The sequence below is a fragment of the Marmota flaviventris genome, chromosome X, assembly GCF_047511675.1.
Source record: "Marmota flaviventris isolate mMarFla1 chromosome X, mMarFla1.hap1, whole genome shotgun sequence".
NCBI classification, from domain to species: domain Eukaryota; kingdom Metazoa; phylum Chordata; class Mammalia; order Rodentia; family Sciuridae; genus Marmota; species Marmota flaviventris.
Window position 1 is genome coordinate 39,631,168 of NC_092518.1, and position 25,773 is coordinate 39,656,940.

A 25,773-nucleotide genomic window follows, 5' to 3' on the forward strand; every position below is an offset into this window, starting at 1 on the left:
CCAGATTTGACCCTTAGCACCACATATAAATAAATAAACAAATAAATAGATAAATAAATAAATAAAACAAAGATAAAGAAATCTTAAAAAAAAGAACAGTGAAGAAAACTAGCATTATTTGACATCAAAACTATTTCCAAAGTCAAAATAATCTTTAAAAGGGAGTAAAAATACATATTTCAGAAGAACAAATTAGAGTTCAGAAATAAAACAATATAGCCAAGCAGGTTGGTGTATGCCTGTAATTCCAGTGACTCAGGAGGATGAGGCAGGAGGATCATAAGTTAGAGGCCAGCCTGGGAAATTTAGTGAGAACTTGCCTCAAAATAAAATAAAAAGACCTGGGGATGTAGCTCAGTAGTAGACAGTATCCCTGGGTTCAATCCCAGTACCGTTTTAAAAAAAAGTAAAAAAGAAAGAAATATATATTTAGGAATTTGTGTGACAGAAGTAACATTTTACTGGGTTAGAAAAGAGTATTCATTTAATGATTGGTGCTGGCAAACTGGTTATCCAAATTAAAAATACAAACTGATCTCACTTCCTGCACATACCAGAAAAAAATTTCAATTAGAATAAAGTTTAATTCTAAAAGTTAAAACAATAAAAATTTTAATAACTTTAGGCCATATATTTATTTAAGCATGAAATAAGAACTATTGGGCAAGACAAGAAACTCAGAACCTGAAAAGGAAAAACATAGATACATCTAATCAGATCAAGTTTAACATTTTTCTGATTATACCTGAGGATAACTTTCAAAAATCAAGATAAAGAGATAAAGAAATATACTTATCATAAATGGCAGAAGGTAAATACAACACAAATTAATAAGAAAGACAAATCACTTGAAGGAAATAAAAGCAAAAGATAGGAAAAAATTTAAACATATTTCAATATATTTAAGCAATAGTTGTCAGGAAATTGCATATCAAAGTAAACTAGATACCTTTGTGTTTGCCTCTCAGAATTGGGAAAATAAAAAAAGCAACAATGTTCAGTTTGAGAGCTGATCTTGAAATAAGCCCTTTCATAGATTTCTGGTGGGAATTCCAATTTTACAAAAGTTTTGGAAAATGATTTGGTGGTATGTTTTGAACTTAAAAGCATCGATCCCTGCACCTAAAACTCACTCAAATGACAGTCTCTGACTACAATTTTGAAACCAATGACAGTTTTGGGAAATCAAAATCTCATATCTAAATAACAGGGGTCAAAGAAGAAATCAAAACAAATTAGAAAACATTAGAAGTAAACTATGGTCGAAATGCTACATAGCAAAACTTGCACATATAGCTAAAGTGTTCTTAGAGAAAAATAAATGTAGCTCAGTAGCAGAGAGCACTATTAGTAGAGTTCATAAATGTAATGCTTATAATTATAAAAGAAAATGATTGAATAGTAATGAGTAAACATGCAATTAGAACAAAATTCCAAAGAAAAATAAGGAAGACAATGGCAAAAATTAATGACAAAGAAAGCAAAGATACAAAAGGGCAATCAAAGTCAAAGTAGGTTTTTGAAACAATCTCAACTCAGACATAAAGATCTGTCATTGACCCCTAGAAACTGAGGAGCTAATTCCATAGGCCCCCATTAAATAGTTCCAAATAAATATTCCCTTATCCCACAGAAACCTTAGCCACCCACCCAATAAACCCAATTCTATACCCCAATGATCTCTATCACTCAACCTGCAGAGATCCCCCCATGGACTTCTCATCACTCACAGATGTCCCATAATTTACTAGAGACTCCTGCATCACTCACTCCAGGGTTCCCATCACTCATCCCACAAATCCCAGTCACTCACTCTCTGCACCTCCCCATAAGTGGCCTTAGAGAAGCCCCATCACTCACCCTACAGAGTACCATCATTGATACGAAATCCGGTCATCACAACCTTGTAATAATCTCATCTCGATGTTTAACTGGCCTTTAATCTGCCTGTTAAACTCCTGCACTCTTTAAGACCTGAAACTGTTTTGAGGGAGCCTTGAGTTTCTGGACTTGTTCTGCACATGCTCACTGTCAGCTTCGAAGCAGCCGCTGCTCCAGCGGCCCACAATTACACCCGGCGCACTTATACGTTATCGGTGCGTGAGTGTGCGTGAGTGTACGTGAGTGTCGGAGGAGAGGCGGGCTTTCCAATTTTCTTCAGTGACTCTGTCAGGCAAGGAACATGGCTGTCCCCTTGGGATTGCCTCTATGGGGGCCGCCATCTTGGAAGGCTGGTCGTTTTGGCCACAGAGGCCGCGCTTTCCCACCCTATCTTTCCCAGTGCAATTTCTTGGGGGCCAAGGCGAAGGACCGTGGACTGTACCACCGGGCTTCTCTTCCCTCCTCCACAGCCTATAGGAGTTAGTTGTCTCAGAGACCGCTGCTGCAGGGCGCTTCACCTTAAGCTATCAGGGTACCAAAGCCTTGGTTGTCCCCCTACCCACCCACGGGAAGCCAGGGCTCCTTTAAGCGTCGCCTAGCACCACCACCTCCCCTCCCCTCCGCGGGTCGGGGAGCTGACCAGCCCCTCCCCCGCCCCCGCCAAACTTCTCTGAGGGACCCGGCAGCCTTTCCTCTGTGCCGGCTTCTACCGGGGTAACCAACCCTGGCACCCTTTCGAGCCCACCTGGTGGTGTCTGTGTCACAAACTGACTCCGGTCTCAGAAAGGGCCGGTTGGTTGCAGCGTCTCGGCTGTCACTACACCTGTACGGTTGCCTGAGGCGGGTGTGTGTGTGTGTTGGCGGAGGTGGGATGGGGCGGGGGGGGGGGGGGTCGTACGTGTCAGACTTAGGCCAGGAAGCGGAAGTCGCCGGCAGCCAGAGTTTAACCTCTGTGGGCGCGCGGTGTTGTGATTCCGCGTCGGGAACTGTGGATCTGTGGAGGGAGCAAGGGGATGTGGGTGACATCCGTAGTGGTGTATCTTAGCCCGCTTTCAAACTCCTTTCTGATTTTCTTATACTGTCATGAACACTGAGTCTGAATTTTCTTCGGAGGATCCAATAACTCCCCACCCCCTTTTGATCCCTGAATTATTTAGAAGGCCACTGTCATAACTTGCAAAAATCCCCCCCAAAACAAATGCCGAATGTTTTCTCTGATATAAGGGGGGTGACTCAAAGGGAAGGAGAGCATGGGAGGAAGATTATTTCTAGATAGGGAAGAGGGGTGGGAGGGAAAGGGAGGGGGAAGGGGATTATCAAGGAGAGTGGAATGTGATGGTCATTATTATACAAAATACATGTATGAAGATTTGAATTTGGTGTCAACATAACTTATATGCAAACAGAAGTATGAAAAATTGTGGCATATATGTGTATTAAGAATTGTAATGCAAAAAAAGAGTATATGTATAATGCCATAATTTTGGCATGAACATACTTTATATAGAGTTACGAAAAATTGTGCTGTAAATGGGTAATAATGAGTATAAGGCATTCCATTATTGTCATGTATGTAAAAAATAAATAAATATTTTTAAAAATAACTTGCAAAAATTCTCTGAGACTCAAAGGGTAGAGGAATGGGTGCTTTTTATATTGGGTGCCAGCGGTGTCCCCTGGAACGTGGGGGAATGAGCAGAGTTTTACAGAAAGGAAACAAAGACGACTGAGTGCTGGCTGCACCTTACCTGGGATTTGGTCCACTGGGGTAGAAATGCTGCCCAAAGGAGCCTTTCATGATTTGACCTTACTCATTCTGTTGTGCTTTTTTTCTCAGAATTGATGTCTCAAAGAAAGCATGTAGAGGGAGTGTAGAAAATATTAGTTTCCTGACACAATTTCATTTTACCAAACAGAAAGTTGAGCCTTATGTCAGTGATTTCTAACCCAATTGCTTTGTGGCCTCAGAATGCTCTTTGAGTGATGTCAGGTCTGAAACTTGCCCAAAGTCTCAATTACCTGGCCAGTTTTCAAAACTTTCATATTTTGATTGAGAACACCATCTTCCAATTGTTGGGTTTAGTGTACTCTGTGTGTCTGTTGGTTAAAACTTGGTAGTTGGGGCGTATAAAATATGTATATCTTTCCTGATGATTTTCTTCTGCTTGTTAATCATGAGTTACAGAGAAGGGGGAAAGAGAATGAAAATGTTCCACTGTATTGTTGATGCCAGGTTTTCATTGGGCCAATCAATTTGTAACTTCTTATATTTTGAAGTTTTATTATTAAATGCTGGTAAAGGTACTGTGTTATTGTTAAATAGATATAGCCAAATTCCTTCCTCCAAAGGCTGTAATGTTTCCCAGTCCCACTGTTACAAATGTGAAACTCAAAAAGGGGCCCAATGAACAGAGGACAAGTTGTTGGGGCAAGAAAGAAGATTTATTTGATAAGCCAGCAAAACTGAAAAATGGTAAAATAGCATCCTAAAATAACCATTTTAACTCAGCATAAATTTTGAACTCCTTTTATCCTCAGTTAAGGGAGAAAGGAGGGGGCTTAGGTTAGGGGAGACTTCTAGGCACTACTCTGTTGATCTTGAATGGGATGTTGTAAAACATGGAAATTGATATGCACATAATAACAAGTCTGTGATGGCCTTCCTTGAAAATATCTTCATTATCCTCATCTTGGTGTGATCAGTCTAGAGGGGGGAAGAAAGATTAGGGCAAGTTTCACATACATAAATTTTGTGCTGCCAGTTCCAGATAAACATTGCCTAAATGACTAACATGTCTGTGTGCAGATTTGAACAGAAACAACCTGAATCCAAGTTTAAGGTAGCAAAAGAAACAGACATAATATGAAGGTTGAGATGCTACACAATTTTGACCCTGCTTTAGTCACCCATAAGACACCAGCACAGGCCCAAGTGGAGTCAGTACTTTTGAGAATAGTAGCCTTCAAATCCCTGAATAGTAATTTAAGCAACCATTATCATCATGACCCAAGTTTCAAAGGAATAATCTACAGCAAAACTGGTGGGAAACTAATAAAATATTGCTCAGCTGTGTGACCTCCAAATTAATGGTATTGTTTTTGCCCCACCCCCTTTAAGGCAGAGTCTCACTATGTTGCCCAGACTGGACTTGAACTCCTTTGGCTCAAGAAATTTTCCTGCCTCAGCCTCCTGAGTAGCTGGGACTACAGGTGTGTACCACCATGCACGGCCAAAATTGGCAATTTTTAAAGTCAACTAAAACAAGTGAACTTAGAACATATGCTTAGATTTTCCTTCCATTTCCCTCCAGCACTGGATGTTGATGCTTTCTTTAATTTTTACCATTTCGAGGGCTATTAATATTTAATCAATTTAATTTGCATTTTTCTCACTACTTGTACAATTGCAAATCTTTTTTTCTGTTTTTCCCCTCTTCTTCCAGTTTTCATGTCCTTTTTCCCATTTTCTTTAAGGTAATTTGACTTTTTCATATCAATTTTTTTGTTGATTGACTTCTATTTTATTCATTTATTTATATGTGGTGCTGAGAATTGAATTCAGTGCCTCACACATGCTAGGTGAACACTCTACCTCTGAGCCACAACCCCAGTCCCTCATAGCAATTTTTGGAAGGCCCTTTGCACATTGGTGATATTAACACTCTGTCAGTTGCGTTGGAATAGTTTTTCCCAACCCTGCCTGTACTTTGCATTTATAGGTATCTTTTAATAAATAATTATAAAAAATGTAGTTTCTGATCAGAAATGTCTAAGCTTTCCTTTATGACTTCTCTAATTCCATCTTGCATGGTTCACCTTCTCTATTCTAGATAGTTCTTTCTAGAAAGATAGTCTTAACATTTATTTCAATGATTGTTTTGGCTTTCTCCACTGAAACCTTTAATCTAATTGGAATATACTCTGTTGCATAGTATGAAATATGAGATCAAACTTTGTTTTTTTGTGTCAAATATATACAAATCCAGACTCAGTTAGGAAGAAACTTTCACTAGAATGAGATTTTTGCAATAGGGAGACCATTCCCATCTCACAAATCTGCAAGCATTTCAAAACCAAACTGAAAAGGGCTTTTGAAAAATAGGGTAAGGGGAGGTAAACAGAGATACATCAAATCAGTGGAGAGGAGGTTGTAAAAATAGGGGAAGTGACCAGAGGAATCTTACCATATATGGAATACGAACATAATCTGGAAAATATCTCTCTAATCTATTTCATTTCAAAGGATTTTTATTCTTGAAATTTTATTTTCTGGGAAGTCTCTGAAGTTTAAAATCATTTTATCACATTTCAAAGTGAATGCTAATCCCCACCCCACCGCCCCCCCAAAAAAACAACAAAATGAAACTATTGTAATTCTGATTGGAGTTATATAACTTCAATATAATAGTTTGGGGAGATTTAATATTTTCATTACATTAAGCCTTTGTATCTACATTTGGTGTCTCTGATTATATCATATGACTCAATGATATTTTTGTATAAATCTGTCATCTCATGTTTAAATTTATTTTTAGGTATTTATAATATCTTTTGTCATAGTTAAGACTTATTTTTGCTGATCCCATCTGCTTATTGGTATAGAGGAAAAAAGCATCATTTTTATAACATCTATCTAGTACTGATTCAAAACTACGAATTCTGGTAGCCTCTTAGTATAGTTTATTAGGTTATCTTTTGTGTGTATGTGATGCTGGAGATTGAACCTATGGTCTATGCAGGCTAGGCAAGAACTCTATCACTGAGCTATATCTCCAGCTTCTAGGTTTTCAAACTATATAATCATATCAGATATAGATAATATTCTTTCTTTATCTGATATTTGATAATATTATTTATTCTTTTTTTCATGGTATTAGCTGTCCAGTACAGTAGCCACTAAGGCTACTGTTAAAATTTAAACTAAACAAAATTTAAAATTCAGGGCTGAGCATGGAACTCAATAGTAGAGCACTTGCCTAAGCATATACAAGACCCTAGGTTCAATCCTGAGCACCACAAAAAAACTTTTTTTAAATTCAGTGTCTCAGTCACCTAGGTACTTTTCAAGTGCTCAGTAGCCACATAAGGCCAATGGCTACTGTATTGGATGGTGCTATATATGAAACATGACCATCATTGCAGAAAGTTGTATGGAAAATGCAGAGAAAGAGTATACAAAATAATATTGGATAATAGATATGGTAGAAAACATCCCTCTTTTGTTTCCCATGTTAATGAAATTGATTTAAACCTTCTACCATTTAGTATGAAGTTTTCTGGAAATGTTTGGAAGATGGTATTGTCAACTTTTTGGGTTTTTTTTGGGGGGGGTACTATAGTTGAACCCAGGGGTACTCTGCAACTAAACTACATCTCCAGCCCTTTTATTTATTTATTCATATTTATTTTTTTTCTTTAGTACCAGGGTTTGAATCCCAGGGAACTTAACCACTGAGCCACATCCCCAGTCCTTTTTAAATTTTTTAATTTTAAGACAGGATCTTGCCAAGTTTCCCAGGTTGATGTCAAATTAATCATCTTCCTGCTTCATCCTCCCAAGTAGCTGGGATTTACAGGTATGCACCACTGCACCTGGTGGCATTGTCAAGTTTAAATGGTTTCCTTCTGTTGCTATTTTATCTCCAGTTTTTATCATGCATACAATGGCTATTGAGTTTTATACTATATACTTTTTGTATTAATTATATTTTATATTGATTTATACTTTTTATACTAATTATAATTATATTTACATTAATTTATATTTTCATGTTAATTGATAGCATTGTGTGACATTTCTAAAGTATTTGTATAAGAAATTATTATATAAGAAATTATGTTGATTGACTTACACATATTAAAACATACTAGCATTCCTGGAATCTTCTTAATATTTATGGTATATTATTCTCTTGAGGTGCATCTGTATTTTATTTGCTGCTATTCTATTTAGAATTTTTTCATCCATATTGTGAATGAGAAGAATCTTAAAATATGTGATATGTTTGGATCAGTCCAATGTGTCTTTGGGATTCATCTAAAGTGGCAATCCCTTTCTCCACTGAAATATCTTAACTGGGCCTCTCCAGGAATCTTCACCCAGACTGATTTTAGGACTGTCATCAAAAGAGTCTCTGCAAAAGAGTTCAATGTAGACAGATTTCCTATTTTCTTGTCATCCTGTTGACTTGGCCACTGGCCGAAAAGATACCAGTATGCTTCCCTCTCCACCACATGAATCTAATGACTTGAAAGACAAAGTAGCTGGTAAAGAAAAAGTTTATAGGCAACAAACCTGCAGGTGGAAGATGGGGGATGGTCACTCAAATTTCATCTTGCTGGGGGTTACAGGTGCAAAAACTTATATGTGGTTTCTGGATAGTGTAGTTTTTGCCATAGCTAGGTAGCACCAGAATGGTTATTAATTTTTGGAGATATCAGTTCCCTTGATATGGTTTGGTTGTTATCCACAGATCACCAGAAATGCCTAGAAGCCTAAAGAAAGATTAACTCAGGAGGTTGTATGACTGGTGGTGTCTATTTTTTTTTTTCAAAGTTGGACTTATCAGTTAATTATGTGGGGAGTGAGGCATAGAGAAGTAAGGCAAATCAGAAACAATGAAACACAGATTTGCTAGTGCTCAGAGCAAGTTAACCCACTCACTGGCTTCAATATTAGTGAAAGATTATCTCCATCTTCTTTTTATAGCAGTATATTTTAGTGTCTTTTATAAAATGAATTTGGATCTTTATCTACAGACTGTAAGAGTTTATATAGTGTAGACTCATTTAGTACTGATTAGTTTAGTAAAGTGTTCCTTAATTTACAACCGGTTAAGATATTTTGGTAATATATTAATTTTTCTGATTTTGTTGAATTTTAAAGCATGTCAACTAACAAAACCCTCTCCTCATTTTTTGAATTATTGGGGAGTTTTAGGAAGCTTTTTTCATTGCTGAGACCAAAAGACCTAGCAAAAACAATGTAGAGGAGAGGAAGTTTGTTTGTGGCTCAAGATTTTAGAGCTCTCAGTCATAGGTGGCCAACTCCATTGCTCTGTATCTACATGAAGCAGAACATCATGACAGAAGAGTATGGTGGAAGAAAGCAGCTCAGGAAATGGCAATCAGGAAACAGAGCTCTACTCCCCAGGGACAAAATATAACCCCAAAGTCATGTACCCAATGTCCTACCTCCTCTAGCTACACCCTACCTGCCTATAGTTATCACCCAGTTAACCTCTCAGTGATTAATGCACTGATTAGATTAAGGCTCTTATAACCCAACCATTTCACTTCTAAACTTTCTTGCATTGTCTCCCACATGAGCTTTTGGGGGATATGTGCTTTTATGTCATATATATATATATATATATATATATATATATATATATAAAAACAAGCTCCTCCTATCAGTGGAGGGAATTGAACCCAGGGGTGCTCTACCACTGAGGTGAATCCCCAGGCCTATTTATTTTTTTAAGACAGGGTCTCCTTAATTTCCCTAGGCTGGCCTTGAATTTACAATCCTCTTGCCTCAGCCTTCTGAATAGCTACCATCTACAAAACTACTTTTTTAAATGTATCAATTATTTTTCTAAAGGAAAATTAGACAATTGAATGCTTTTTTAATGCTGGAAGGGCATAAGAATAGAAATTACATAATTGGCTTATGAGTTACAAAAAATTTTATATCTGTTATCAGTAGCTTATTGATTATAATTTTAATGTTTTTTTTGTATCAGGATTGAACGTAGGGGCACTTTACCACTGTGCACAGGCCCCAAGCCATGACTCCTATTGGTCCACCCAAAAAAGATTCCCAAAGACTTGTAATTCCTCGATGATCCCAGGCTTGCAATTGATCATTCATCACCTTAGTGCCCTAATCAATAAACTCATGGACTGAATCAATGACTTTAGATACTTAGATCTCTAATTCTTATTAAATCTCAAAAATTTCTACAGAGGTCCCAATCACTTAACCATATATGTCTCCAATTGTTCCCTTCTAGGATTCTTCCCACTTGTCACTTACTACCCCCAAATGAATGGCAGATATAGGCCCTGGATTATCCAATTCTGTTGGATCCTAACTCATTGATCCCCCTCTACAGAAATCCCCCAATCTTTGACTCCCAGAAGAACCCAAACAACCAACCCCAAATTTGGATTGGTGTTGAACTTTAATGATAAAAACTTAAAACACTTTCAGGCAGAAACAACATGTTATATGCAACAAAAGGGGATTACAGAGCTACTCAACTTTGTATTGGCAACACTAGAAGTCATTTTAGAAGAAAACATCTACAGATTATTGAGAACTGAGATCCAAGAATTTGAAACTCACTCTGGTTAGATATCATTCTTCTGTCAGAGCATAAGAAACACAACTTTAGACATAAAAGCATTTACTATATAATATCCTTATTTTTCCTAACTCAGAATGCTCAAGAGAATAGTCTAATTATAAACAGAATAGTAACAGAATCTTCAAAATAGAAGGAAAGTAGTTTTGGAAAATGACTTGCAACTGACATATACTTATATCTGAATAAAGATGATGTCATAGAGTATTTATTTGTTTTTGCAGTGCTGAGGATTGAAGCCAGGGCTTGTGCATACTCAGCAAGTACTTTACTACTGAACTCTTGGGCTTAAGCAAGCCTCCTGCCTCAGTCTCCCAGGTAGCTGGAATACAGGTAAGTACCACCAGGCCTGGCTTGAGGGCTTTTGATATTGGTCTGGGGTATGGCCAAGGCAACTTTTTAAAATACTGATATGATACTGGCACAGGATCTGACTTCCTGAACAAGACTCCTAAAGCACAAGAAATAAAATAAAAAATAAATAAATGGGATAGCATCAAACTAAAAATTCTTCATAGCAAAAGAAACAATTAAGAGCATGAAGAAAGCCTATAGAATGGGAGAAAATCTTTGCCACCTGAACCTTAGATAGGGCATTAATTTCCAGAATATATAAAGAACTCAAAACACCACTGATAAAGTGGCACTTTACCACTGAAGTACATCCCCACCCCTTTTCATTTTTAGTTTAAAACAGGGTCAGTTTTCATCTTGTTTATCTTTAATTGTTTTATTAACATGATCTAACATTCTGAAAAAGGTATATTCTTGCAGTATAAATTAAGATGATAAGATTTTATTACATTTTCATGAATTTTTGCTGATGATTGCATAAAGGTTTATGTGTATTACATCTAATTCATCTAACGTGTACTTTATTACTATGCAATATGTATTTTTATCTGTTGGGTGCTTTTAGCCTTGGATTTCAGCTTGAACATTATATTACCAGACCTGCTTTTATTTTTCATGCATTTGCCTGATTACTTTTGCCTCTTTATTTTCAATATATTTCTAGTAAATGACACATAACTTTAATTTTTTTACTTATTTAAAGCTTTATTCTTGCCTGCTCGCTGTGCGGCCGCTGGGCACGGATTGGCCAGTATAGTGTACCTCAGTGCCTCATTGTCCCCCAGAATCTCCGGACAAGACTCAAGCCACAGGAAGCATGAAGATCTGGACCTTGGAGCACGTCTTCGACCACCTATGGGAAAATGTTACAACAGCTGCAATGCATAAATACCCAAACCCTATGAACCCGAGTGTGGTTGGAGTTGATGTGCTTGACAGGCATGTAGATCCCTCTGGAAGGCTGCACAGCCACAGACTTCTTAGCACAGAGTGGGGACTGCCTTCCATTGTGAAGTCTCTTATTGGTTCAGCAAGAACCAAAACATATGTGCAAAAACATTCTGTAGTTGATCCTGTAGAGAAAACAATGGAGCTTAAATCGACTAATATTTCCTTTACAAATATGGTTTCAGGGGATGAGAGACTTATCTACAAACCACACCCTCAAGACCCAGAAAAGACTATTTTGACTCAGGAAGCCATCATCTCTGTGCAGGGAGTCAGCCTTAGCAGTTACCTGGAAGGACTGATGGCTACCATGATATCTTCTAATGCTAGTAAAGGCCGAGAAGCAATGGAATGGGTAATACATAAATTAAATGCTGAGATTGAAGAGTTGACAGCTTCAGCAAGAGGAAGCATAAGGACACCAATGGTGGCAGCAGCATTTGTAGAAAAATGATAAAGTCAGTATAGAATATCAAATCCCCAGGTCTCTCCAAGCAGACAGTGTATTTATTTGTTACTTAAAAAGTAAAACTGTATTTTAGGTAGAATTTTTTTTTTCTAATAACCTGGAGTAAGGCTATGTGACTTTTGATCAAAACAAAAAGATACAGGGCTTCTAAAATCCAAGGGATCATCTGAGGTTATTATGGCTTGAAATGACTAATTTATAGGGTTTTAGTATTTATGTGAAATTTAACAAAATTTTTTTAAAGTACTCGGGAGAAATGGGTATTGACGTTGAGTCTTCTTAAAATAGAATTTTAACACTTTTCAGGCATTGGAACTGTACCTGACTTTGGACCAACCCCAGAGCCAAGCAAGCAGAGCCTCTCCTCATACATACACACTCACCTTGCTAATACAGACTAGCACAGCCTGCAAGGGGGAACTGACTCTAAAATGAGAATTTGTATAGTTTTAAAAGACATTAAATTGTATAAAATAACTTGCTCTGCTAAAAACCACAGTGTTTTGATTTGGTATTTAAATGATATTTTTAGAGTAAAAATCATCACTAAGTCTATATGACTTCAACATAAACAATATTTTATTGTATTATAGAGTACTGTGCTGATTTGCCAAAGTTTTGTAACTTAGTAAAGGTATTACCTTCCTTGGACTTGTACTTTATGATTTAGCATGCTGTACCGTGGGCTGGTTATGTTAACTAAAAAAATAAAGTCATTACCTGAGTTTCGCAGCACTCTTAAATAGAACACTTATACAGAACAGCTGTTCACATCTTTTATCATTTCACATTTGCCTAACTTATAAATTGCCATGTGTCAAAATCATGGTTTTGTAATTGCTAAGGCTTGATATGTCAGGTTATTTGAATATAATTACTTTTTGAGGTAATTGTGACCACAAAACATCTTTTTTACATGAAGAGCTATACATCATTTGAAATTACTCAAATGATGTCTTGATGTGAAGCATAAATCCCAGGAACTTAATGTTTTTAATAATATGGTGCCACTGTGGGGGCATTTAGGGAGAAAAAAGAATAATGGAAGGTGGGAACAGAGTGGCCCAAACTAACCACTGAGCCAATTGCACTGCAGGTTTTATTAATGGGATGTCCTTATTTTTGATGCCAGAGGGTGGCTGAAAAGTGAAAAACAATCCAATAAATGTATTTTGTTTAATATTTTGTAGCAGGAAGTTTTAATCACTAAATGATATCTTTGATACTTGCAATTGTTGCATACAAAATATTTTTGTTAAAAGGTGATGAGCTCTTGCCTTTATTTTACAGTGCTTAATGAGATCATCTTCTATAAAAGGACAGTTAATATGTGTACGTAAAACGACAGAAAGATACCAAACTTTTTAAAATTATGTTTTTCTATTGAAAATACTGTTTAGCTAAAGAATTCTTAGGATATTTGTAAAAGCAAGTTAAATCTGATAAGGTTTCTGATTATGTTTTTTGGCAACTGGAGATGGTTTTTACAACTGAAATAATATTTCAGCTAAAGAAAACATTGCTAAATATTAATGCTTCACAAAAAGTGACTTGTATAATCTGTTATACTTTTTCTGAAAAAAAGTTGTAATATCCTAATTAAAAACAATTTTTTAAATCTTTTTTTTTTTAAAAAAAAGCTTTATTCTTTCATTAGCAACCTTGGAAAGAGAAATTCATATCAGGACTCAGAGCAAGAAAGAGACCCCCAAACATCTAGGTTTTCCTTAATTCCTTTGGCTGTAGAAGTTATAGAAGAATTTAAACCAAGCCAGACCCATTCCATCTCTGGTCACAACCTCATCTCTATATCCTGGTCCTGGTCACTTTGGCTGGAAATTGGCTTCACTTCACCCAAAGACCTAGTTCAAGGGCATTCTTAGCTTCCTCGAGTTTGAGCATTCTCTCCTGCTACTGGTGGTGCCACTCAGCCATGGACTGAAGCATCAACTTGGTATGGAGCTTAAACAAGTAGGAGCCATAAACCATGACCTTGGTGAGATCTGAAGATTCCAGAGCCTTCAGTTGCAAGCATGGCCTTGCTTATGCTCAATGTAAGGGATGTGAGATCTGTGTGGGCTGAACAGGGCTTCCAGTAGTCACATCTGGACTCTAACACCTCTGGGTCTTTCAGGTCTTTGGGAACTTTCACCCATGGTGGGATATCTCTACCATCTAGGAGCTTATCCATCTTGAGTCCCTGGAAACCAGCTACTCTCCAGTGGAGGAGAGTCCTACTGTCATAGGAAAGCAGGGAGCTGAAACTCCAAACCTCAGTTCTTGTGTTCCGATGAAAGAAAATTTAAAGTCAGACACAAAAAGCCATGCAAAATAATTTTATTATAAGTGAAAGTGAGGTAAAAGTAAAGTAAAAGCAAACTGAGTCTTAAGCAGAGAGCACTCTCAAAAGAGAGAATGGGCCAAATCTGAGCAGAGAATGACAAAGGAGATAATGCTATCTCCAAATTTGTTACTGTTTAATGTTTGCCAGGAGAACTGGGGACCATCTTCTGTACTCTTTGCCAATCAGGTGTTCAACTCCTCCTTCACATTGGGTGGTGGAGTTTTTGACCTTAGTTGGTTGTCTCCGGAATGATCATAGTGGCCATCCTATTTAGTGGGGCTTCATTTACAAATCAATCTCATGTTAATGTGGGCATTGGGGTCAATAGCTTGTCAGAAGTTACCTTAGTGTGCTGCGCTGCTAAAGGATTCTTCCTTCCTAGACAAATGGAGACACCTATAGTCTGTGGGGAGCCATTCTCACACGTGACTGGGCAACTCCCGGTTTGGGTCTGAGGCGCTCTGGCTAAACTGTGTCGGAGCTTTCCCGGCCCTCTCCTGGTGCGAGAGCCTGTCCGTGTGGGGGTGTGACTGACCACTGACCCCGGGGGCCAATCACTGACCCTGACCTTGGAGTGCAGCCCCCCTCAACCTTCATTGGATGGAATTCTCCCCTGAATTTCTTGTTCCCCAATAAAAGGCTACTCCCTGGTGTGCTCCCTCTCTCTCTCTCCTGCTAGCCCTGAGTAATCCTTGCTGCCCTACCGGGTGGTTCGAGGTAGGAACCAGAGGGGGAGCCATCTCGGACCTGGTCATAGAAAAAGGTAACTGAGTCTGTGTGTTTTATTTTGATCTCACTAGCTAACTTTTATGCCAAGAACCTCTTTAATGAAACCAGTGCGTTGGTCGCATGGTGGAATTTGGCGCCCAACGTGGGGCATTCTAGATTAGCTAGATTGAGTGGGAGCGCACTATAAAGATAAAGATAAAGGAAGTGGTGACAATTTAGAGTCACAAAAGTACCTGGAGATATTGAAGGAAAGAGACGTTAAATTAATTAAAATGGGAAATTCAACTTCTACGGATAAGGAAATGTATCTGACTATTTTAGACAGTATAATTAATCAGAAAGGAAAACAGATAAAGAAAACTCAGTTATTACAATTCTTAAAGATTGTAGGCGAATATTGTCCTTGGTTTTGTGAACAAGAGTCTCCAAATTTACTTACTTGGGAGAAACTAAGAAGGAAGTTACAAAAAGTTTGTCTTTCTAATGAATTACCTGGAGGCATAGAGAATATTCAGAAAACTTGGACCGGCTCTGGAAGTTTGTCTTTTTGAATATATGGGCCAGAGTTCATGGCCCCCTGAAGATCTATTAAAAGGCATTCAGAGAGCTATTAGGTCTATTCAAATGGAAAATCCGCCTGAGGCTAAGTTAATTCCCTTTCCCTTGAGCCGTTTAAAAACAAAGGCTCTAGGGGCTAAACCGAAGGTTAAGAATGTGACTTTAAACTTGCAGGATCAGGCTAGCCCGCAGGAGATTATAGAGAGGAACATCATAGAGGAGAAACCTCCGCAGTCCTAGAAAGTCCTCCAGAAGAGGTAGAGGATCTTCCTGGGGAGGAAAATCTGGAAGAGATTCTTAGAGGGGCACAGAGTTCTTCTCCGCCACGTGGCTTAGAAGCCCAATTTCAAAATGGCGACAGTGCAGAGTCTACCCACGACTCGCAGTCCGAGGAAGAAGAATCAGACGTTGAAATTCAGGACTTACAGAGAAATTTTAACAGGCTGCGTTTAACACTGCCTGCCCAGGCTATTCGAATTCGGCCATTACCTGCTAAAAGGACAAAATTTAACAGGTACTCTGAATTAACAATGACTTTTCTTACTCCGTTCCAGCGAGGTATTAAGAAAGCACAGGAAGCTGGGGAAAATACTGGCGGTTTTCAACTTTTTCCAGTTTTTGAGCAAGTTAATGAGCAAGATCAGAGAGTTAGAGTTCATGCTGTAATCCCATTTAAAACCATTAAGGAACTAAAAAGTGCATGTGAGACGTATGGTCTGAATTCGCCTTTTGTACAGAGCCTGATAGAAAATATTTGCTTGCAGCCCCTTCCTCCTAGTGATTGGATTTCTTTAGCTAGATCTTGCTTGAGTGGAGGAAATTTCTTACTTTGGCGTACTTATTGGACTGATTTTTGTACTGAACAGGCAGAAAGAAATAGAAGACAAAATTTAGAGACGCCAATAGAAATGTTTTTAGGAACAGGTGAATTTGCTGATTTAGAAAGACAGTTAAATTATGAATTGGTAGTATACAATCAAATAACTGATTGTGCGAAACGTGCCTGGAAACAGATTATCTCTAAAGACCAATCCAATTTAGTTCTTACCAAAATCAGGCAGGGTGCAAGTGAACTGTACTCAGATTTCGTAGCCCGATTGTACCAGGCCGCAAACAGGTCAATCGGGGACCCGGGGGCGTGTGAGTTTATTGTTAAGCAACTGGCATTTGAAAATGCGAATAAATATTGTCAGGGCGTTCTTAGGCCGCACCGTAAAAAAGGGACGGTTTCTAAGTTTATCTGCTTATGTTCTGAGATAGACTCTACTCATTTACAGACTGTAGCCCTAGCTGCGGCACTAAAAGAAACGTTAAGGCCGCAAGATTTAGTACGAAAGCCCCGCGGGAGATGCTATGTTTGCGGGAAAAGTAACCATTTTGCGCGCGAATGTCGCCTGCGCAATTTTAAGTTCAGGGCTCCATCTACTGTTGATAATAGATATTGCAGGACTCAACCCCACGTGGCGGATCAAGATGGCGTGGATCAGCCCGCCTTCTCGCTGTCATTTCCTCTTAGCGGGAGGACAAAAAACTTCCAGTCGGCCCCTCCCCGGGCCGAGCAACAATACGGGGAATTCGAGGAGAGGTCTCACAGTGTGACATCACTGGCACCGACCAGGACAGCCCACGATTTTTACCGGAATGTAGATCGCAGACAGTTTTCTTAGGACCTTCAACGACGGTTGAATTGAATCCTGAATCAGGGCTAAAACAAATCTCTACTGGGATTTTCAGGCCGCTTCCTGATAATACTATAGGTTTAATTTTGGGACGTAATAATTTAAAGGGAGACATTGAGGTGATACCTGGTGTGATAGATTCAAATAATAAAGGACAATTAAATGTTACTGTAAGGTCCAATTATGCCCTAAGGCTCACTCCAAAGGATACATTTGCCCAATTGATTTTATTGCCCTGTGATGCGGGGAGACACCCGCCAATAAATTCAGTTTCTAAACCGCCGGACAGAGTGTACTGGTTGCAGTTAGTGCGATAAGAACGCCCTTTATTGGAACTTAAAATTAATAATAAAAAAATTCCTAGGAATCATAGACACAGGAGCTGATATCTCTGTCTTTTCTAGTAGATTCTGGCCTAGGAATTGGCCCTTACATGTAGCACCAGCTAACCTAGAGGGAATAGGACAGGTTTCACAGCCCGCTCAAAGTGCCAACTATCTCCGTTGGGAAGATTCCGATGGGAACAGTGGAGTATTTAAGCCTTATGTGTTAGAGCCTTTACCAGCTAACCTATGGGGAAGGGATATTTTAGCCAAAATGGGATTGTTATTAGTTACTCCAAATTCTATAAGGTCAGTTGAGGAAGTTAATCAGAGGTATTTTCCTGGAGATGATAAGGAGACCCTTCAGGAAGAGTATCTGTTTACAAACCAGTCTCCATGACAAAGATTAGTAAATGCTCCAAGCCAAAATTTTTACTAGGGGCCCTGAGTACTTCCCCGATCCCTAAGACAGCTGAAAAAATCACCTGGCTCACAGAGGAGCCTATATGGATTTCTCAGTGGCCCATCTCAGGGGAAAAGCTTAAAATAATTCATAGGTTAATTGAGGAACAACTTCAGGCTGGTCATATAGAACCAACACTTAGTCCTTGGAACACACCTATTTTTGTTATTAAGAAAAAGTCAGGAAATTGGAGATTGCTACAGGATTTAAGGGCGATAAATCATGCAATTCGGCCTATGGGATCATTACAGCCAGGGCTTCCCTCCCCCACAGCCATCCCTTTAGACTATAGCTTGATGGTAATAGATTTAAAAGACTGTTTTTTCTCTATAAGGTTACATCCTGGAGATTGTGAAAGATTTGCTTTCACTGTCCCAGCAATTAATTTTAAGGAACCTGTTAAAAGATATTGCTGGAAAGTACTCCCCAAGGGAATGCGTAATAGTCCTACCCTGTGCCAAAAATATGTTGACCAGGCGATAGATCCCATAAGAAATAGCTTTCCTGATGTGCATATTATTCATTTTATGGATGATATATTATTGGCACATGCTAATCCAGACGTACTTTCAGAAATTTTTACTCAGTTAGAGACTTCGCTTACAGCAATGGGTTTATGCATCGCTCCTCAAAAAATTCAAAAGGTGCCTCCTTTTCAATATCTAGGTCAGATAATTCAAGGACGTACAATCCGTCCTCAAAATCTTCAGATAAGAGTTAAGGAGTTACATACCCTTAATGATTTTCAAAAGCTATTAGGAGATATTAATTGGCTGAGGCCATCCTTAAAACTAACTACTTCTGAGTTAAGTCCTTTATTTCAGATATTACAAGGAAATCCTTCTCCAACGTCTCCACATCAGCTAACCTTAGAAGCTAAAACAGCTTTAAGGAGAGTTGAACATGCAATTAAAAATGCACAGCTTACTAGAGTTGATCCTAAAGAAATAGTGTATTTATTAATATTTCCAACTGAGCATACCCCAACAGGAGCCATATGGCAAAGATTAGGAGTTATTGAGTGGATTTATTTATCCCACTCCCCTCAAAAAACATTAATTCCTTTTCATGATTCCATAGCTCAATTAGTAATTAAGGGCATAACTAGGATTTTACAATTAATTGGATCTGAGCCTGATATCATAATTATTCCATTTTCTGTTCAACAGACTAATTGGCTTTTTCAAACTTCTAGCTCATGGCAGATAGCTTTTGCTGATTTTCCTGGCCAGATAGATAGCCATTACCCTTGTGATAAAATTATACAATTTGCATCATTAACGTCACTTATTTTTCCAAAGATTGTACGTGCACATCCTATAGATGAAGCTTTATCGGTGTTCACTGATGGTTCAAGCTCAGGTAAAGCAGGTTTTTATAGTCGTGTTCACACAGAGGTAATACAAACTTCTTATACTTCTGCCCAAAGAGCAGAGCTTCAAGCTCTGATTTGTGCCTTAAATTACTTTTCAAATGAGCCTATTAATATTTATTCTGACAGCTTATATGCAGTCGTAGTTACTAAAAATATTGAAACTTCAGTTATTGGGTATACTTCATCACAAAAGTTATTTGAATTATTTCATAATTTACAAAAGGCAGTGCTAATGCGAAAATACCCATGTTTCATAGGACACATACGAGCTCATACTAATCTTCCAGGACCCTTAGTTTCAGGTAATGACAAAATTGATAAATTAGTAACTTTTTGTCAACAGATGTCTTCATATGACTGTGCACTAGCTTCCTATTCCTTACATCATCAAAATGCTTCTAGCTTACGTAAAAAATTTAATATTACCAGAGAACAAGCTCGTCAAATTGTAAGCCAATGCCCTAAATGTGTTATTCACACTCCATCTCCGCCATCAGGGGTAAATCCCCGTGGATTAAAACCAAATCAAATATGGCAAATGGATGTAACTCATATTCCTCAATTTGGTAAGCAATGTTATGTGCATGTCATAGTGGACACTTATTCCAGATTTATTTTTGCCACAGCACGTACTAAGGAAAATACTCAACATGTAATTTCTCATTGCCTAGCAGCTTTTTCTGTGTTAGGGTGCCCTATGCAGATTAAAACAGATAATGCTCCAGCTTACGTAAGCTCTTCTTTTCAACAATTTTGCCAAGAGTTTCAAATTAATCATAAAACAGAAATTCCTTATAACCCCCAAGGTCAAGCCATTGTGGAACGAGCTCATTTATCTATTAAGCTTCAATTACAAAAATTAAAGGGGGGGAATAGGGTTATGACTCCCCAAAATAGCCTCAATCATGCTTTGTTCGTTTTAAATTTTTTAAACTGTGACGCAGAAGGTCACACTGCTGCTGAGAGGCAAATGTCTCCCTCAGTAACAGGCCCTTTAGGCAGAGTTTTGTGGAAAGATTTACAGACCGGTCAATGGAAAGGCCCAGACCCAGTGATTATGTGGGGCAGAGGTCATGCTTGTATCTTTCCAGAAGGCACTTTTCGTCCTATTTGGGTGCCTGAACATGCTATCAGACATGGAAGAGATAGAACCCAGATTCAAGCGTCTGAGGATCGACCCGGAGGAGCCCCTATCCAAAAGGAAGAGATATCAGAAAAAGATGAAGAAAGACCAGATTGACCCAGCTGAAAAGCTGATTTCATGGGAAGACGTGAAGAAGCTAACAACACAGGCTTCCCGAATACTTCGACTCCTAGGAAAGAACAGGACCCTAGTGATGATGGTAGCAACAGTAATTTCCCTGCTGGGCTGTCAGGTAAAGGGGAATCAAATAGACACTTACTGGACATATTTCCCAGATCCACCCCTGGTACACCCAGCTGTGTGGACTGGAGAATCCATTCCAGTATTTACTAATGACTCATTCATGATGGGAGGATTTACAGATATTCATATTACTCCCAATCATGTGACTAGATTTAATTATTCTGGCTATAGTGCCCAATTACCTTTGTGTTGGTCCCACGATAAACATGCTGGCTGTCTGAAAGTATCATTCGAGGAAAAGACAGCGATTGGTAGATCTAGACTGACAAATAATTCTATTTATGGAGACTTAAAACCTTATACTAGATCAGTAATTAAGATGGGATTTTCCCATAACAAGCCAGTCATTTCTGCAAAACCTCCACGGATAACCCACTGTCCAAATAGTTCTACAATTGAGATTGGCACCTTTCCTAGATGGATGGATTGTGTAAATACCTTTCCTGTACAACACAAGGTGTCTAAAGATAGTGGGTATATTTTAGACTGGTCTCCAAAAATTGATAAGAGACAATTACGAAGAAATTCTGCTATGACACCTGCAGGATTTGTTAGTAATATTTTGACTTATAGTGAAGGTGGTATTCAAAAGGATGTTTGGCGTTTAATTGCTGCCTCAGAATTCTTACATTTTACAGACAAGCCTTTACCAAAATTTGTTGGCAAGAACTGTAAAGAGGGATCTTGCTATGGCTTACGAGCCTGTGTCCAATCTCCTTATGTTTTAATTATTGGAAATGTAAAAATTAAATGGATAGATGACAGATATATTGTTACTTGTAATAAATGTAACCTAACCAATTGTATTACTAGGTATAATGGAGGAAAAGGAGTGCTGATACTTCATCATCCCTCTTTCGTTTTATTACCTACTAATATTTCAGAGCCATGGTATGCTGATACTGGTTTACAAGTCTTGCAGCAAATTCATGCCCAGCTAGCAAGACCTAAACGTGCTATTGGAGTTATAATTGTTGGTGTTTTGGCGCTAGTCTCTTTTATTGCCTCCACTGTCTCTGCGTCTCTGACATTGTCTCAAAATATTCAGCATGCAAAATTTCTTAATAATTTAGCTCAAAATACTTCCAAGGCTCTGCGTAATCAAATAAATATTGATGAAAGGATTGAGACTAAATTAAACGCCTTAGAGGCGACTGTTATAGGTAATGAACTTTCAGCTTTAAAAATTAAAGAAAGGCTTAAATGCCATGCAAATTATAAATATGTGTGTGTTACAGCTGCCAAGTACAATGCTTCTCTCTGGGATTGGGAGAAGGTTAAAAACCATTTGTTAGGTATTTGGCAAATTAGTAATAATAGCTTGGATATTCTGGAACTTCATCACCATATCCAAGACATTCAAAATAATAGAGCTGATTTTTCGGATCCTTCTTCTTTGGCTAACCAAATATTGAAGGAGTTGAATGGATTCAACCCTGGAAATATTCTTAAACACTCGGCCTGGTACATTATTGGATTATTCTCTTTGCTGTTAATTCTCTTTTGTGTTGTTATTATAGGATGGCGAGTCTTCGGAACAAGAATACAGAAACTCCAAAGAGTGAACCGCAGCCTCATTTTTAAGAAAAGAAAGGGGGAATATGTGGGGAGCCATTCTCACACGTGACTGGGCAACTCCCGGTTTGGGTCTGAGGCGCTCTGGCTAAACTGTGTCGGAGCTTTCCCGGCCCTCTCCTGGTGCGAGAGCCTGTCCATGTGGGGGTGTGACTGACCACTGACCCCGGGGGCCAATCACTGACCCTGACCTTGGAGTGCAGCCCCCCTCAACCTTCATTGGATGGAATTCTCCCCTGAATTTCTTGTTCCCCAATAAAAGGCTACTCCCTGGCGTGCTCCCTCTCTCTCTCTCCTGCTAGCCCTGAGTAATCCTTGCTGCCCTACCGGGTGGTTCGAGGTGGGAACCAGAGGGGGAGCCGTCTCAGACCTGGTCATAGAAAAAGGTAACTGAGTCTGTGCGTTTTATTTCGATCTCACTAGCTAACTTTTATGCCAAGAACCTCTTTAATGAAACCAGTGCGCTGGTCGCATGGTGGAATAGTCATAATTCCTAGCTTCACATCAACATCAATGGACCCTGTCAAGAGTTAGTCCCATTAATCCTTTTCTTTTGACATATTCTCCCATTAGCTCCTTTACTGCTGTTTATTTTCTATAAATTAACTACCACACTTTGCTTTCTCTTTCACTTTGAAAGTTTAAAGAAGACCCTAAACTAATTTAAAGAACACTTGACCTTGCCATGCATTTCACTGCTTATTGCTACCTACCTAACACTAACAGTATAACTTTTGTTTTTAACCCAATTTCACAGTCTGTGTATTATTGATGAACCAAATTCATTCACTTTATCAATGATATGCCCAGTTTTGTGCCTACCACTGTATTGTATTTCCTTGTTTCTGTTTGGTTGTTTCCCAGTTCAATCTTTTTTAAAAATTATTTTTAGGTATAGATGGACCCAATATCTTCATTTTACTTATTTATTTATTTTCTATGGTGTTGAGGATCGAACCTAGTGCCTCATGCATTTGAGGCAAGCACTCAACTCCTGAGCTACAACTTCGGCCCTCAATCTCTTTATACTTAATGGCTCTGTCAAGTTTCTGTTCATTCCCCTTTTCCTTCTGTTTTAGTCAGCTTTTGTGTCACTGTAATCAAAATACCCAACAAGAACAACTTAGAGGAAAAAAAATTATTTGCGGCTTCATGGTTTCAGAGGTCTCAGCCCATAGATGGATGACTCCATTGCTCTGGGCCCAGAAGGTCAGGGAAAATATCATGGGGGAAGGGCCCAGTGGGGAAAAGCTATCAGCTCATGGCAGGGTCAAGAAGCAGAGAGAGAAATAGGGGGCATCACAGGAACAACAACTCTTCCAGGGCATGCCCCCAGTGGCCCACCTTGTTCAGCCACACCCCACCGACATACAGTTACTACCCAGTCAGTATGTTTAAACTAGGTGGTCTGATTAGGTTATAGTTCTCGTAATCTTATCATTTTACCTCAGAATATTTCTCTATTAACAGGAGTTTTGGGGGGATACCTCATATCCAATCTATAACATTTCAACTCTGGCCCATAAAAGCTCATGTCCACCTCACAATGTAAAATGCATTAATCCCTCTGCAGGACTCCCATAATCTTAATAGTTCCAGATTTGCCTGCATGTCCAAGTTGAAAGTCTCCTCTGAGACTCAAGGCAAACTGTTTGCTGTGAGCCCCTGTTAAAATCAAAAGCAAGTTACATATATCTACTATAAAGTAGCACAAGGTAAACATGTTCATTCCAAAAGGGAGGAATAGTGGCATAGGAAGAAGGGATTGGATCAAAAGAAGTCTGAAACTCACCTGGGCAAACAGGTCCTATAACTTCACATATAGCATCTAGGATATATGGCCATGCAGTGTGTTCTCCAAAAGGCTTGGGAGGTCTTTGGATCTTGCTGGTTGCAGTGCACATGGGCTCTCTTTTTACCTGTGTGAGAAATAGAAAGTCCAGTGGTCCATTTTCAGAAAATAGAATTTAGCCTTCATTGGAATGTGAAATCCAATCATAGCCATTTTGAGCTCCCCAACCTGCATCCAATGATAGCCATTTTAACTATAGCCCTTCCTTTTGTCCTTCCCAATTTAAAAATTAGCCAATCAAATAATCATAATCCCGGGCTGGGGATGTGGCTCAAGCGGTAGCGCGCTCGCCTGGCATGCGTGCGGCCCAGGTTCGATCCTCAGCACCACATACAAACAAAGATGTTGTGTCTGCCAAAAAACTAAAAAAAAAAAATCATAATCCCAAGCTCCTCCTATTAGAGCAAGTGACAATGCTACATCAGGGATAAAAACAGGCAGACTGCCTGCCCAGGAGTGCTTGCTTGCCAGATTTTGTTCTGCAGCACACCCTTCTAACAGAGGTAAATTTATCTTGCCGAGCTACTTCCGAGCATATGTTTAATTTCTTGTGGCACCCCAGTATTTCTAACACCTAGTTCTGTCTGTAGCCAGCAGCTTTTCTCAGCAGACAGTCCATATTCATGGCATTGCTTAGTTCCTTGGGTTTCCATTCCAGCTTTGGCTTCACCTTCACAGCTTTATGCCTCACCATCTCATGGATAACCCACAGGGACTCTGACCCTGCTTCATTTTGCCTGGCTTCCCAGGTCTGTCTTTGAAATCTTGGTGGAAGTCTCCATGGTCTCCTAAAGCCAGCCTCTTGCATTCCTGCAGCACCACATGGTTGATGTCAGTGTCTGACACCAGCTTTCACTGTACCTTGTCCCTCTGGTGGCAAGGCTGTAGTGGCCTCTGAGTGCCTGTGTAGCACAGCATGATGAAACAACTTCCTAGGACCCCAAGTGTGAGAAGAGTACCCACATGATCTCTTCTCAAAGTAATTTTCTCATCTAGACCCTTGAGCCTGAAATGGGATTGGTCTTGGAAATTTCTGAGATGCCCTCAAGGCATCTTTTCTATTGTTTACATGCAAAGTACTTAGCATTTATTTAGGACCTGTAATCTCTTTAACAAGTACACCTTCTTTGGCCCCAGCATTACATGGACTTTTCTGGCCGAACATCAAGTTTTTAAAATCCTTTAGCTTTGTTTTCTGCTCCAGATTTTTTTAGAGTAAACCTAGCTGAAAGATGACATCAAAATCCATGCTACTGACTGAATGCAGCACTGCATTAAAATTTCCTCTACCAAATTGATGAATTCATCACTTTTAAATTCAGCCACACAGAGTCTCAGAACATGGGCAAAATGTACTCAAGTTCTTTGCCAGCCTCTAGTCCAATTCCCAATAGAGTCCTCATTTCCCTCTGAAATTTAATGAGCAAAGTCTGCATTTCTATTCCTATTGCCATTTTGGTCTTCTGA

The 25,773-nt window shown here is 38.9% G+C and overlaps 1 protein-coding gene and 2 pseudogenes across 4 annotated transcripts in view; 1 reads left to right on the plus strand and 2 right to left on the minus strand.

The window, feature by feature from the left end:
* Positions 1 to 2,745, minus strand: part of Znf41 (zinc finger protein 41) — a 49,052-nt gene extending 46,307 nt beyond the window's left edge. For 2 of the 4 annotated variants that reach the window (XM_071606373.1, XM_027927457.2), the window contains exon 1: positions 2,627 to 2,745. Coding sequence is in view for 1 of the 4 variants with exons in the window: in XM_071606372.1 (XP_071462473.1) it covers positions 1,861 to 1,878 (18 nt within the window). In the remaining 3 variants the exon portion in view is untranslated. Of the gene's footprint in view, positions 1 to 1,860; positions 2,061 to 2,626 lie in introns of those variants that run through there. The other 2 variants (XM_071606372.1, XM_071606371.1) reach the window with 1 other exon arrangement.
* Positions 2,568 to 12,753, plus strand: LOC114085948 (PRELI domain containing protein 3B pseudogene; annotated as a pseudogene).
* Positions 12,754 to 13,866: 1,113 nt separating this feature from the next.
* On the minus strand, positions 13,867 to 14,212 carry LOC114086061 (developmental pluripotency-associated 5 protein-like; annotated as a pseudogene).
* Positions 14,213 to 25,773: the final 11,561 nt, after the last annotated feature.